Source organism: Lepisma saccharinum, chromosome 27 (genome assembly GCF_977018435.1).
Source record: "Lepisma saccharinum chromosome 27, izLepSacc3.1, whole genome shotgun sequence".
Classification (NCBI taxonomy): domain Eukaryota; kingdom Metazoa; phylum Arthropoda; class Insecta; order Zygentoma; family Lepismatidae; genus Lepisma; species Lepisma saccharinum.
The window spans coordinates 9973785-9987647 of NC_139255.1; the positions used below are offsets into that span (position 1 = coordinate 9973785).

General features: G+C 38.8%; 1 protein-coding gene across 2 annotated transcripts in view; it reads right to left on the reverse strand.

Annotated features, from left to right (window-relative positions):
• The window catches only part of LOC145980354 (dipeptidase 1-like), a 150317-nt gene that overhangs the window by 117451 nt on the left and 19003 nt on the right, over positions 1 to 13863 (reverse strand). For both annotated transcript variants that reach the window (XM_083113406.1, XM_083113407.1), the window contains exon 4: positions 9497 to 9629. In XM_083113406.1, coding sequence (XP_082969532.1) covers positions 9497 to 9629 — 133 coding nt within the window. The remainder of the gene's footprint in view (positions 1 to 9496; positions 9630 to 13863) is intronic.

A 13863-nucleotide genomic window follows, 5' to 3' on the forward strand; every position in this document is an offset into this window, starting at 1 on the left:
TTTAGTCAAAATCACCAAATTCCAAACGATTTGATTAATGATTCATTCAAAATTACTTATTCTGGTTAATTTTAGACTGTATAGTTTGTACAAAGTAACCGATCTCAAAATACACATTCAGAATAGAAAGTTCACATGATCTATCAGCTTGTAGAGTGTGTTTGTTTTCCTTCGCCACATTTAGCTCCCAGTTATATAGACTGGAATCAAAAAGATTGGTCATGGGAAATTCACTTTTATTCACTGTACTACGTTTTTTTCTCTACCTTGTAACTTTATTGTACACACATTTTTTGAAGGATGTTAAAGCACAATTTTTCACTATGATTACAACCAAACCTACCATTATTTGTTGTACAAAAACTTATCTTTGTTCTAAACATTTTGGCAGCACTATTTAGCGGCCATTGTACGAAACATTAAAATAAAGTAATATCCTGAGCTCTTTTTCAGAATATTAGGTTACACAACAACATGAAGACTTGCTTGAAGTAATTATCTACCTACATAAGTTTCAATTTTCGACAAGGAATTTTTATACTACACTCGAAGAAACTGGACAATCGTTATTTCAAATTCGAAAGCACGCGGACGCACATATAGTAAATTTAACCAAACGTTCTCTTTACTTAAATATGTATCATTTTGTTTACGAGTACCATATTTCGTCTGACCAAATTTTTTGTTAATATTAAACAAAGTGCTTTAGTAATTACAAGCAACATTTGGTTATCGGAAACAAAAAGTATTACCAAACAGCTCAACCAAACAGCTCAACCAACCGTTTTTGGTAATTCCAAACAAACCAGTTTTTCTGTGTGAGAGTGTAACGTTGTCGCAGTTCGTGTTGCATGTCTAAACTACGGGTAGAAGTGACAACAGCGCTTCTCAGAAAGAAAAAAAAAACAAGTGCTGGCTCGAAACCAGATACGCGGCCGGCCGGCTTCCTCTCGAGCTATGTCAAAGATATCGAACTGGCGTTCGAATCAGGGCTTCAACTATACGTTCACACGAAACATGCTGAAGCGACTTTTTTATATTGGAAACACGACCGTTATATCGTCCATGGTGTTACATTTGAAGCAAACCTAACCAGTGCCTGATCTACAAGCCTCAAAACCCCGCAGTGCGAGGGGCGGAGGCAATTAAGCTCTTAGGGGGGCCTCAGCTATTGACATAGTAGAGGGTATGTATATGAGTATGTAAAAAATAAACGTAGGTAGTCAGGGGTACAAAAACTAATACAATATATACAGGTAAAGTAAAAGTTCAAGTTCACTGTGCATATGGCCCCGTGCCATGAAGGCACACTTCGGATACGTGGGGGTAGTGCCCAACATATTTTCGATGTGGCCATTTAGGGAGTGTTGTGATCAGCACCACGCTGCGGCCGTCTTTACACCCCTCCCTATCCCGGTACCATTCAATTTTAGGCTGCGTGGGCCCTATGACAGCTTTATGCGGAAACAAAGCTGGAAAAATTCCGACCCTAGATCACCCACCCCGGGTATCTCGCGTGGCAGTTAGACTAGAATCAGATCAGGCTAGAATTTCACGAGAAATACAGTGGTGAAGGTTTCTCAAACCCATCTTAAATCAGGAAAAAGTTACGACTGCATTATTGTAATAAATGTATCATTTTCCAGGTGTGAGAGAGAAAACAGTGTCATATATATATCAATATGTCCATTTAAAAATCTTGAGTTGAATTCAATATGGCGGCCACCAATATGGCGGACGTCCGCTTGGAACACACCAATGTGGCGCCCCCTAGTCCTAACCTGTTTCTGTTATGACCTTTGTACCCTGCCTAACTCCTTTACATTTTATATAGGGTGTTAAGGGACTTTTGAATTAATCACTCTTTATGCCAGTGGTCTTCAACTCGTCATACAGTGCGGGACACATTAACAAGTTGAATAACTCTCGCGGGCCACGAATCTACACTACGGTATTGAGGACTGTAAGATGCTGCCATCTACCATTTACTTAATCCGGTTTTTATATTAAGTATTTAATTTTTCAAACGGGTACGAGCCACGGCAAAAGGCTCTGCAGGCCACCTCTGGCCCGCGAGCCAAGGGTTGAAGACCCATGCTCTAGGCCCTTATATGTGACTTTGTCAACATGAGATCAAGAATTACTATAATTGGGTCAGATGGCTAATTATGTGTATATACTACATATCTCATACAGCACATGAATATCTAAAACACATCTAATGGATATCTTCTGTATATTCGTGCCGAATTTCTGGATATCCTGGTATGTCTAGGCGAAATCCATAGAATATTCAGGTAAGATATGTTTCGAACATTCTTTGAATAATTTTTGGATAGATTTTGGAAATTTTGCGGATCCCTTTAGGATAAATTTTGGACATTTTATTTATCACTTTGGATATGTGATTTGAATCCCGCTCTTGGGATGGGTGTTCTTTGTGATTGCCCCTTCATCAATTTCATCATATCGCCACTCATCCTCATCTTCGCGAATAGTGAAAAGTGGCAGAAAAGGAAAGTAAAATAAATTCAATCAATCAATCATTTACTTTATTGTTAATGAGGACATATTCTGCACTAGCATTCGATCTAATCTGGACATTATCCTGATATTTTTCACACATATTTTGGATACGAAAACAACATTCCTTGACTAGACTTACGCATATCAAGGATGGTTATCTGTCAAGGACAAAGGTTGCGGCGTCATTTCGCAAGTGAAAGTGGTGGCTCGATTCGGCCTTGGACGTTGTTATAGATTTGCGACCTCCGAAAACTTATTGCAGGTATGTTTTAACTCAACGTTTTCTGAATGCTCATCTGCTTTGTATAGGTTATGATATTAGCGGTACATAAAACAAATGTGGGCTTTTATAATGCCATGATTTGTTTGTGAAATATGTACCACAGAGAGCAAAAATAAATTGAAGAAGAAAAATGGCGTGATGGTCTAAATATGGGCTACATATTAGTAATACTTAAACAAAGAACTAATAAATGTTTATTTTTGTTTTAGAATGCCCAGCACAAAGCCATGCTATGAAAGGAAGGGAAAACGAAAGATATGGAAACAAGATGATATGGTGAGTGCCATAGCAGACGTAAGATCGATAAAATGAGTTGTGATAAAGCGGCCGTTGTTCATAAAGTTCCTCGTTCTACGTTGAAAAGGCTTAGGAAGAATAATTCATTGACGCCGGCTGAACCATCAAAAATAAAGTTAGGAAGAAAGACAATCTTAGGGGAAGAACTGGAGAAGTTGCTTGTGTCATATTTGCTTTCCACGGAACAAAGATTTTTTGGTTTTACAATTGGCCATCTGATGAGAATTGCCTATCAAGTTGCAGAAAAGAACAACATACCCCATCCTTTCCGGTCAATTGAGGCAGGAAGAACATGGGCCGATTTTCTTCGTCGTCACAGCGATGTCTTGTCTATGCTAAAACCGAGTGGCACCTCATTTTCCAGAGCTCTAGGATTTAACAAAGAAAACGTCCAGAAATTTTTTGAACTTCTTCATGAAGCTTACGAAGCTTCCTTCCCGACAGAATTTTTAATGTCGACGAGACAGGTCTCACGATAGTGCAAAGTGAAATACCTTACGTCATCGGAGAGAGAGGAAAGAGGCAAATCGCTGCACTCACATCAACAGAAAGGGGGGCTAGAGTTACAATTATTGTTTTTCATGAGTGCTAGTGGAGTTTTCGTCCCCCCAACAATCGTGTTTCCAAGGAAGAACATGTCCGAACTGCTCATGCGAGGTGCTCCACCGGGATCTAGTGGTTTCGCAATCCATCTGGGTGAATTCAAGCCAACATTTATACGAAAGGGCTTAACCATTTCATCGAAAAAGTTGTCCCTACAGTGTCTTGGATGGACACTACACCCATGTTAGGAATATGAAAGTCATTGACATTGCCAGAGCTAACCACATAACCATAATTCCCCTGCCTCCGCACTCAACGCACAAGCTTCAACCGCTAGATGAAACTTTCATGAACCCTTGAAGGTGTTCTATAGCGAGGAAGTGCGGATGTGGATACGTCGCAATCAGAAACCTGTCACTCCCTACGACATGATGGAGCTTTTTGGAAAATCTTATTTGAAGGTCCAAACCGGTGAAGTTGCAGTGAATGAATTTAGATCAACAGGAATCTACCCGATGAATAAAAATATCTTCTCCGAGGTGGACTTCATTGAAGATCAAAGGAAATCTGACAAGACGTGCTCCTCAGCTGAGATGTCACCCGACGCAATCCCTGGACCAAGTGGATCAACCCAGCGAGGTCGAACACCGCCAGAAAGCTCGCTAGATTCTGTGCCACATTGCATGCAGGATGAGACCAATCATCAAGGAATGTCAAGAGATCTCATTAGCCCATTCGATATATCGCATGTTCCATCAATCACAAAGAAAGCGAGTAATCGAGGTCCGAAGGTTGCGATGGCTTCTGATGTTACGGGATCTCCCTACAAGGCTGCTCTTTCTGCATATATGGAGAGGTCGGCAAGTAAACTACGAAAGGGGAAGAGGAACTTGGATTTTGGAGAAGGGAAACGAAAGTCATTGGTAGAAGACCAAGAAAAGAAGAAAGCAAAAGGAATCCTCTGCAAACAGGGTTCATCAAACCTTGTAGCAGGAAAGACGAAACTCAAGAAAGATGCGGACAGCAGCGATTCAGGTGAATATGAAGAAGAGGCCGTCACTAGGATGCAGTTGATTGAAAGTGACGAAAGTGATATTGAAGTTCCTTTCGGAGAAATGCAGCCACAAGATAATGATGTTGAGTGCATGTTTTGCAGTGAAGAAATTTCTGAAGACCGTCCTAATGAATTATGAGTGATGTGTCAATCCTGTTCTTTGTGGGCACACAACGAGTGTGCAGGGGGGACAAAGATCTGTATATTTGCGATTTCTGCAAATTATAGACTGACACTGTCATCTACATAGAACATTTTCCATCTTGCTACATGAAAAATGAATATATTTCATTGTTTACTTTTGATCTTTTATGTTATTTCAATTGTTCGTCCATGTTCAGATCACATTATCAACAAATATTTGGATATTTTTCTTAATTTTGATTTTTTTTCCATTCTGCGTGATTTTCAAAACAACAGATTATTCATAAATGTAAATTTTATAATGTTTTAGTCATGAATGACTGTTTCTTTAAATTTTAATTGCTTTTTGTGATATTGCCAATGGTAGCCCATATTTAGATCACCATTTCGAAGTACATCATTTTACCATTTTCTGGAAATTCCTTTTTTTAAAAAAAATGGAGACCTCTTATACTTTTAGCATGCTATTACATTTAAGTATATATTTCATAGGTATGTATTTTAAAGGCAGGTGCTTAATATATTAAATTTTTCTTCCGAAAATGACAAAATAAAAAGGGAAGCCCATATTTAGGGCTTTTCCTCTACTCCTCTCTATATATCTCTCCCTCGCACACAAACACGCGCCCACGGACACACACATACGTATCTCCGTATCCGAAAAATGTTACATATGCACCACGCATATTCATAAGCAGAGTATACACCGAATTTGAACTATTCTTCACTACCAGTTTAAGCACAGCAGCTCCCTCTATCCAAACTGATATGGTGAGCGAAACACAAAGGTAGCAAAGGAACTTTCACCTGGCCTTGCGCGCATGCGTGACTCGCTGAGTCGCACAATGGGCCTGTACACAAAGACGCAATGCTTTAGAAGGAAGCTTGCGAGTTATGAATTCAGAGTTTGTGAATTATTGGACACTATGAATGAATCTTTCCATGTATATCAAGACATGTAATATTTTTGAATAACACGTGATCAAATACGCTTCCGCATATCCCATGAATATTCAGCGCCGGAGATCGCATGGATACTAGATCGACAGATTCTGTGGATATCCAGAATGGGAAATCCCATGGATGTCCTACTCATATCCAGAATCGAATATCCACTACGGGATATCTCATGGACGTCCTACGTATATCTAGAACTAAATATCCACTACGGGATATCCCATGGACATCTAATGGATATACATATTGATCTGATCTGAACACTTAACAGATTGAGAAGGAACCTTCAATTTTGTAAAATTTTCGGAAGTAAACTCGATAACATTTCAGCTTATTTTAGCATCAGAGACTTGAAACACAATTATTTACCTTACAAAAAATAAATCTAATACCTCCATAAGATACGTCTCTTATTATCATTACTATTTTTGGTATTTTAGCTCGCTTATCTGCAGCTTGAATTACTTAAAATGATAACGAATGGTGAAATAAATAGAGAATACCCAATGATACATACACTGAGTCGCCTCGGGTGACCAAGGGCATTAAGTGGTCCTTGCAACCGAATACTCCAGGTTCGAGTCTTGTCATGAGTTTTAATCAAGTTCATCTTCTAAGCATTTATTCTAATCGTCGCGATTATCACTTGTGACAGAAATGGGACATAAATTAGAAATATACACATATAATAATCTATCAATTTTAAGAACTTAGAATAGTTTATTTTTCATAATGAGCATATTACTGTACATATATCAACAGGAGAGACTTTCGTGATTGAATTTAAACCCTAGAAACGTCATATTTTGAGCACCCTATCGCCGTGTTTCAAGATGGCAGATTTTCAACCGCAACACAACTTTGGAAAATACGCTTGGTGCAGTGTATGCCTAGAGGAGAAATGTTGTACTACAGTCCTTAAAAAGGTTTTTATGTGATGTAATTAACACAATGTTAGGATGACTTCACAGCAAATAAATAAATAAATAAATGAAAAGAATGAGATGCAAAGGCAGGAAAGTAGACAAGTAGAGTCTCTACAGTTCCAAATCGCATTTGCTTGGTTTCGAATTCTGGCATTAGACTTGCAACCCTCAGGAGCATCGTGAAATGCATTTGTAGTTTGTAATTACATCTTCAGTTGCTGGCAACTACAAAGCAACACGATGTTCTCTCAAAGACCAGAAACACGTTTGATGCGATTACAAAAGAGCTGAAGACAAATGCAGGTTGAATTCTCTATATGACTACATGTAAATTACAGAGAGCCTAAACAATGTATCAAATCACAGTTTTATCAATATGTGCAGGCTCGTACCCAGGATTATTTTGAGGTAAGGGCCACATCAGAAAATGTGTGTTGATATAAAATATATATATAAAATTCTCTCCCTCTTCTTTCCTATCTCTCTCTCTCTCTCTGGACATGAGAGAGAGAAAGAAAGAGAAAAATAGACATGTCTGTAATATATATATATATATATATATATATATATATATGAAAGAAGAGAAAGAAGGTGACTATTCAACATTTGGTCATTTTCAACTGAGATAGCCATTTTATTACTTAAGATAAGCAAAAAACAAATATGCTGACCAAGGCAGAATTTATATTATTTTGAAACATAAAACTAAACAATACCTTTCAACCTTCTAGCAAAGTCTTCTTCAGACTCTGTACCAAATACAGAGTCTGAAGAAGACCTTGCTAGAAGGTTAAGACGTAATGTTTAGTTTTATGTTTCAAAATAAAATAAATTCTGCCTTGGTCAGCATATTTAGTTTTTGATAATCATGGAAACAAGCCTTAATGGCTTAAGATAAGCTGCATCAACCGACACAGAGACGGCAAACATCCTCCCTCTCAGCACGTAGTGGTAGACAGTAGGAAATATCATTCAGGGGAAGAAAAAAAAATTCTGGAATGTTTGCCTTTTAGCTCTCAGCACCGACAAGAAGCAGTCAACATTTGAAGTAAAATGTGTTGAAAATCAACTTTAACTTTCAACGCGCCGATACAACCGCCTACCCCGTCATCCAAGCAACAGTCATGATAATTCTATGTTTAGAAAATAATATATTTATAAATTATATTTTGCGTATTAGTAATTATTATTACAATAAAGAACATTGTTTAAATATGAGTTAACCCAAAATGGGAGAGGGACAGAGAGAGAGAGAGAGAGAGAGAGAGAGAGAGATTTTTGCATCACAACCACAGTTCGAAAAAATTCTGGACAGGGATTAAAAGTAATGATCTTGCCCGACTAAATTGGTAAATCGGACATCTGGAAGCTTTGTATCAACGGTTATAAAACTAAAACTACACAATATTCTACACTGCAGATTTCTGATGACTACCTCTTTACACTATAAACATATTTATTTATGTAAGAACAAAATTGAATCTTTTAGAAATTTGAAAAATTTTCCATGTTTTTTTCCTAGCTTTTAATAGATACACATTCAATATTTCACAGTTCGAGGGGGGAGGGGCTGGATACGGGCCTGAATATGTGTGTGTGTTTGTGTGTGTGCTTCTACTGAATAGGAAGCTTGCGTAGATTTATATATAAAAACCTTTGTTTATTGTAAAGATAGAAAATCGTATGTAATTTCAGCAAGAAAGAAAGGCTTATTAATACCGCATTCATTCCCCACATTAGTAAGGTGTCCTAAATGAAACTATATATTCTTAGCCCTTTCGGTTATACATACATATACAGTGCCTTTCACTGTCGAGTCTTCCGTGAAGCGGCGGCTAACTCGCCGGACGGTGGGAGGGCGTCTGCCGGCATTTAGACCCACAGATGGTACGCTGATCTTGGCACTGGACGCGTCAGTGCTTCAGTATCCAGATAGCTGTTGTCCAGTTTACACGTGTTTGTGAAGTGTAAAGAAGTTAACAAGTGTTTTAGATTGTTTTGTTTTAAGTATTACTGGAGCTCTCTTGCAGTCTAATAATGCCACACTATGCGTACAATTTAAAACAAGGGATTTTTATGTATGACTCTTGAGTCATTACGAATTCTTGTGGGCGTTTTGCAGCAGAATTCCCAGATGTTCCTGTTTCACACAGAGAATGTTCGAGAACTTATGACCAAATTTAGGGAAGCAGGGTCTGTTCTTGATAAGGAGCAAGGGGTGAAACAGTGTGTGCTTACTGGGGTGAAACTAGACGACGTTGGAGCACGATTGGAACATACGCCTAAAAAATCACTCCGGCGCCTTGCACAGGAAACAACATCTCCACGTCGTCTGCATAGCGTGCTACCTAGCTTTTAAACTTGAAGCCATACATTAGAAGAATTGAAAGAAAATATCAGGAGAGAATTTGAAGTAATTTACGAAGAGGACGACCTGCGTGTATTACTGAAAATTTCCTAAAATATGCAGGAGGACATCATTTCTAACAGCTCTAGTATAAAGGTATGTGCTCATTTTAATTTTAACTGACCCTGTCCATGTACGAGCTGGTTTCATTACATAGCTAGCGGTTCCATTTTCGCGGATGTAGCATCCAGTTTGTCGGCAGACGCGCGCTCGTCGGTGTAATAGCCACAGCTCGGCGGAAGACTCGACCGTGAAAGGCACTGTACATGATCATGTACATGAAAATTAACAGACAGCGTTATCGTGTATTAAAATAATTTACGAAATGAACATTGAAATGCATTTTCTAAATAACTTACCTCGTGCAGTGGTGACGAGTTGCATATGTGCTGGGAATCTTTCGACTAGCCTCTGAATGACGTCAATCTGTTCCAGTGTGAGCTGTACGGCGTCCAGGTATTGGGAGCTACACGGGACATAGGCGGACCAGAACTGTTGGGGAGAAATAACACTAGACATTGGACAAATGACAGTTTCCAAGGATGTGAATAACTGTATTTAAACCATTGACAATTTCATACGAAAATACTGAAAAAAATATGAAAGCACGGGTTGTACCAAAGTAAAATATCCATGAATGCAATTTCTTTGTGAACACGTAGAAGTATTCCCAGTCACGGCGTTGAGCAAGTATCTGCACTGTTTAGCGGGAAGGGCACTTATCCCTCCCAAAATGTAAGACTACGAATTGTATAAAGTATTGATAGAACAAATATTACAAGAGTTCAATAAAAATTGTAGGGTAGACTGTAAACAGCTCACATTTACATGAGGTATCAACTGTCATTTACAAAACGACCTCAAGGCTGCAACACTAATCAGGTGCACTTTAAAACGCCATTTTTGTTAAATTAAAGATGGCGCCTCCTACACACACACTTGCACCAGTGGACTAGTCCCTTGCCCACTGTCAGTCTATAACTTACATAAATCAAAAATCAACATCTACTTGCATGCTTACCACACCAGCAAGTTTACAAATGGAGGAGAAAATTCGGCAATAACCTCCGTTCTCAGGCAGATGGGTTGAAAGGCGTTGGCAGTGGCTCATAAGTGACTGCACGTGAATCCCATAGACTTATTCGTCTTAACTCAAAGTTGAAAATATATGTAGACAAGCAATAGGTTTGTGCTAAAATGCAGCAAACTTGAGCTACCCTACCTACAGAAAACTACTAGATAAGAAACAAAAGCAAATGAAGGTTGTACATTAATCGGGAGAAGATTTATAGAAAGGCGGAGCAAGAAGGGTTGACTAATGTTTGACGTTTCAATTTTAGAACTGTGTAAACTTCCTCAAACAATTAAGTTTCACAGAAACCACAATCTTGAAAAGCGTTTTCGTCTTCGCTTGACACACCTGCACAAGAATTATGAGCCCATCGCATCGTGCAGAAACACGACGCCTGATCCAACCTTCATCAGAAATATCCTGACAGTAGAACCTTGAGTGTGTGTCTTGACTTTGGAAACACCAACTTGCTCTTGGGTGTTGCTTTCATTATTTGATGAGTTTGTTCTGCTCTGTACGGTGTTTCCGTTAAGAGAGCTGCCTTTCTACGTAATTTTGAAGATATTATTTTGTTCTCTTGATCTACGTTTGGAGTAGGCACAATTAATTGAGTACTTGTAACCTTAAAGGAGGATGACGCTGTTAATATCAAAGGCTGAACATAAAACGTTGAAGCTGTTTCTGTTGTGGCTTGTAGATCCGCCACTGGTTTCTGCAATTTTGAGTTTTTCCACATGAGGTTAGTTCCTCGACTGGAGATTGAGTGGCAGTTAACTTAATCCGTGGTTAGGAAGGTAATTGACAGTTGCCAACGAACATGGCTGCCTCGTCGATAGATCGATCTTCAGCAAACAATTTCTGCCAGATTGAACAAGAAATAATTGAATCAAATGTCACATTGTTGTAAGAATAAACTCGTTTTCCTTGGCAGAGTTCAACTGATTGTGCGTAGTCACAAGTTAAAAAAGAGCAATGGCTGTCACCCTTTGCTTTGTAAGCTCGTACAGGAAATATCTAATATCGTGAAGCAGGACCTTCAAGTGGCAAATCAGTGTAGTGGCTATGGGCGTTGGTTTGGTGAGCGTGTTCCGTTTTACGTGTTAAGTTCAATTCTTGATGCTGAACCGTTTCTTTATCAGTTATTTACTATAATTACCATAAATTCTACGATTCATTTTTTATGTGTATTAATATTAAAATGCAAATTAAAAATTGCTACTTCTTTTGTCATCGTCCAGATGAAATAATGTGCAGTTGTCCATAAAAATAAATATTTGATGAGAATACGTTACCACATAGAAATTATATTGATATACGTATATGCGTGTGTAATTAATGGGTTTGTGCACAACGCCATAATGACAAGTCTGGTGACATATTAAAAGATACACTTTGGATTGGTATCGAGTACTGTAGCCTTTACGATTAAGTGCAATGATTTGTAGAGGGTTGTTAAAGGTCCAGGAATTTTAAATACATTTAATTCCGATCCAGGAGAGAAAATCAGCAAGCCTAAATGGGTTCTGAACCGTAAAGAATCTTTTTGTATGTAAAAATATTTCAATTTGGACCAAGAATCTTTTTTCCGGATGAATTTAAATACGGTCCAGGAACTTTTTCCTGTTCAATTCAAATAAGGTCCAATAACCTTTTTTAATTTAAATAAGATCCAGGAACCTTTTCCCGTATCAGTTTAATAAGGTCCAAGTTCCGTATGGAAATGAAGCAATACGCAACTTGGAGCGAATTTAAATTGTGCGAAAGAAAAGGTTTCGTTGTTGTTACGGAACCCAATAGAACCGCTTATTCCAGACAGGCAAAAAGGCAACAGAAAAAAAAGCAGAATGCAAGGTTTTAAATGTGGCTAGAATTCAACAAGAGAACTTCCCAAAGGAAAGGCAGTTAACCACTGATGAAATTCTGTTTCCCGCAGACTTTGTACTGTATAGTGTATTTATACCTATGACCTTTAAATACACAATAATAAACGTGTTTTGTTGCTATAACCGGAGTTTTAATGCACTTTCTACTGTTCTTTTAGGTTATTTCAGTTATAGTCGCCGCGCTAGCTACGTTCACGACCGGCTGGCTTTGAAATCCACGGAGCGCGCCCGCCAGCTGCAACAATCACATTCAACGCACAATGTAGCCACACATATGCTCTCCACATCTACTCTACACCACCTTGTCCCTCCGCGCACAAGCACCTTTCCACGGTCTCCACATTGAAGTATTTAAGTGGCAAAGTACGGCAACAGCGTATCCGCAGTCATGTGACTGAAACTCCACGTGGAGTAGACGAGCAGAATGACAACTGCGCCCATTAACTGAAGGTTGAGAGTTATTGGACGAAAACAACTCGCCCGCTATTTATCCCGACCCACGTTCGTGGCGGAGGCTTTCTTCAGTTCGACGTTAACGAAGTGAAAGCGTGGACTATAATCCGGACTTTCGTTAAACCGGTCAACTTATCACTCCATTAGTCCAGTTTAACGAGGTTTTATTGTGGATTGATTTTCACACGCCAATAGAAAAAAACGTTCTCGTTTTTCCAGACCATTTTATATTCTGTTTCTACAAAAGAGTTTCATTTTGAAACTGTAAGCAGAACTTTCGCAAAGTGCAATTGAGTATTTAGTCACAGCCCATCCGTGTTAGCCGCAATGTCTATAGGAAAACAACCATGTACAATTAGACAACAATTAGACCTGAATGACAATAGCAATTACGAAACAGTTGGTGTCCCAAAAGAGAACTGATCTAAGCGTGCAACAAATAGATTGAATGACAAAGTGTTCCGTAAATAATGAAATATCTATCATTTCCCACGCAAGTTACCACTGGCGGAGGAGATTTAGTAAAGTGATCTCTTTCTGGACATGGTTGAACACAACAATAATTTGCTCGCGCTACAACGCCAGGGGTCTCGGGTTCAAATCCCGGTCTGGGCATGGATATTTGTGAGTGTCCATTGATCAATTTCATCATGTCATCACTCATCCCCATCTTCGCAAATTAGTCAAAAGTGGCACAAAAAGCAAAGTAAAATAAAATAAATCAAACCAAATAACAATAATTGCAAAGGTATTTTAATTGTTGTACGTAAATAAGTTTAAAATGTGTTTATTCTCATGTCAGGCATGTCTACAATTCATGCATTATATTGCAAGTCACGTCTACATTATTCTATTTGTGGACTTAGAACAAAGATAATCGAAACATTGTCGCAAATGCGTATGCGCATAACTGGGCGAGTCCAGTGGCAAAGTAGGAGTGACGGTTGCAAGCTGAATGCAGACATTGAAGCAGGTACACGCACCGGCAATGAAAATAGGACACCTAGATCCTGAAATACTCGCTTTAATACATGGAGTTATGTGTGTTGTCTAACTCCGCGGCGAAAGCTGAACTTACTGAAAAGTGGCTATTGCAGTTGGCTTATCACCTTACAGTTAGACAAAACGCATTGCACGGAAACGGATATTTCAGGATCGATGTGTCCCATTTTTATTGAGTGCCAGTACCATGAAAAATATTTTTATTGGAGGTACCGAGAATTCATTTTGTCCGTAGGATGGCAGCACTGCACTAAATGACCACGCAGAGGGGTAGAGTAATCTATGCATCAGTTTGTACACAGCAGCTGTTTACGTT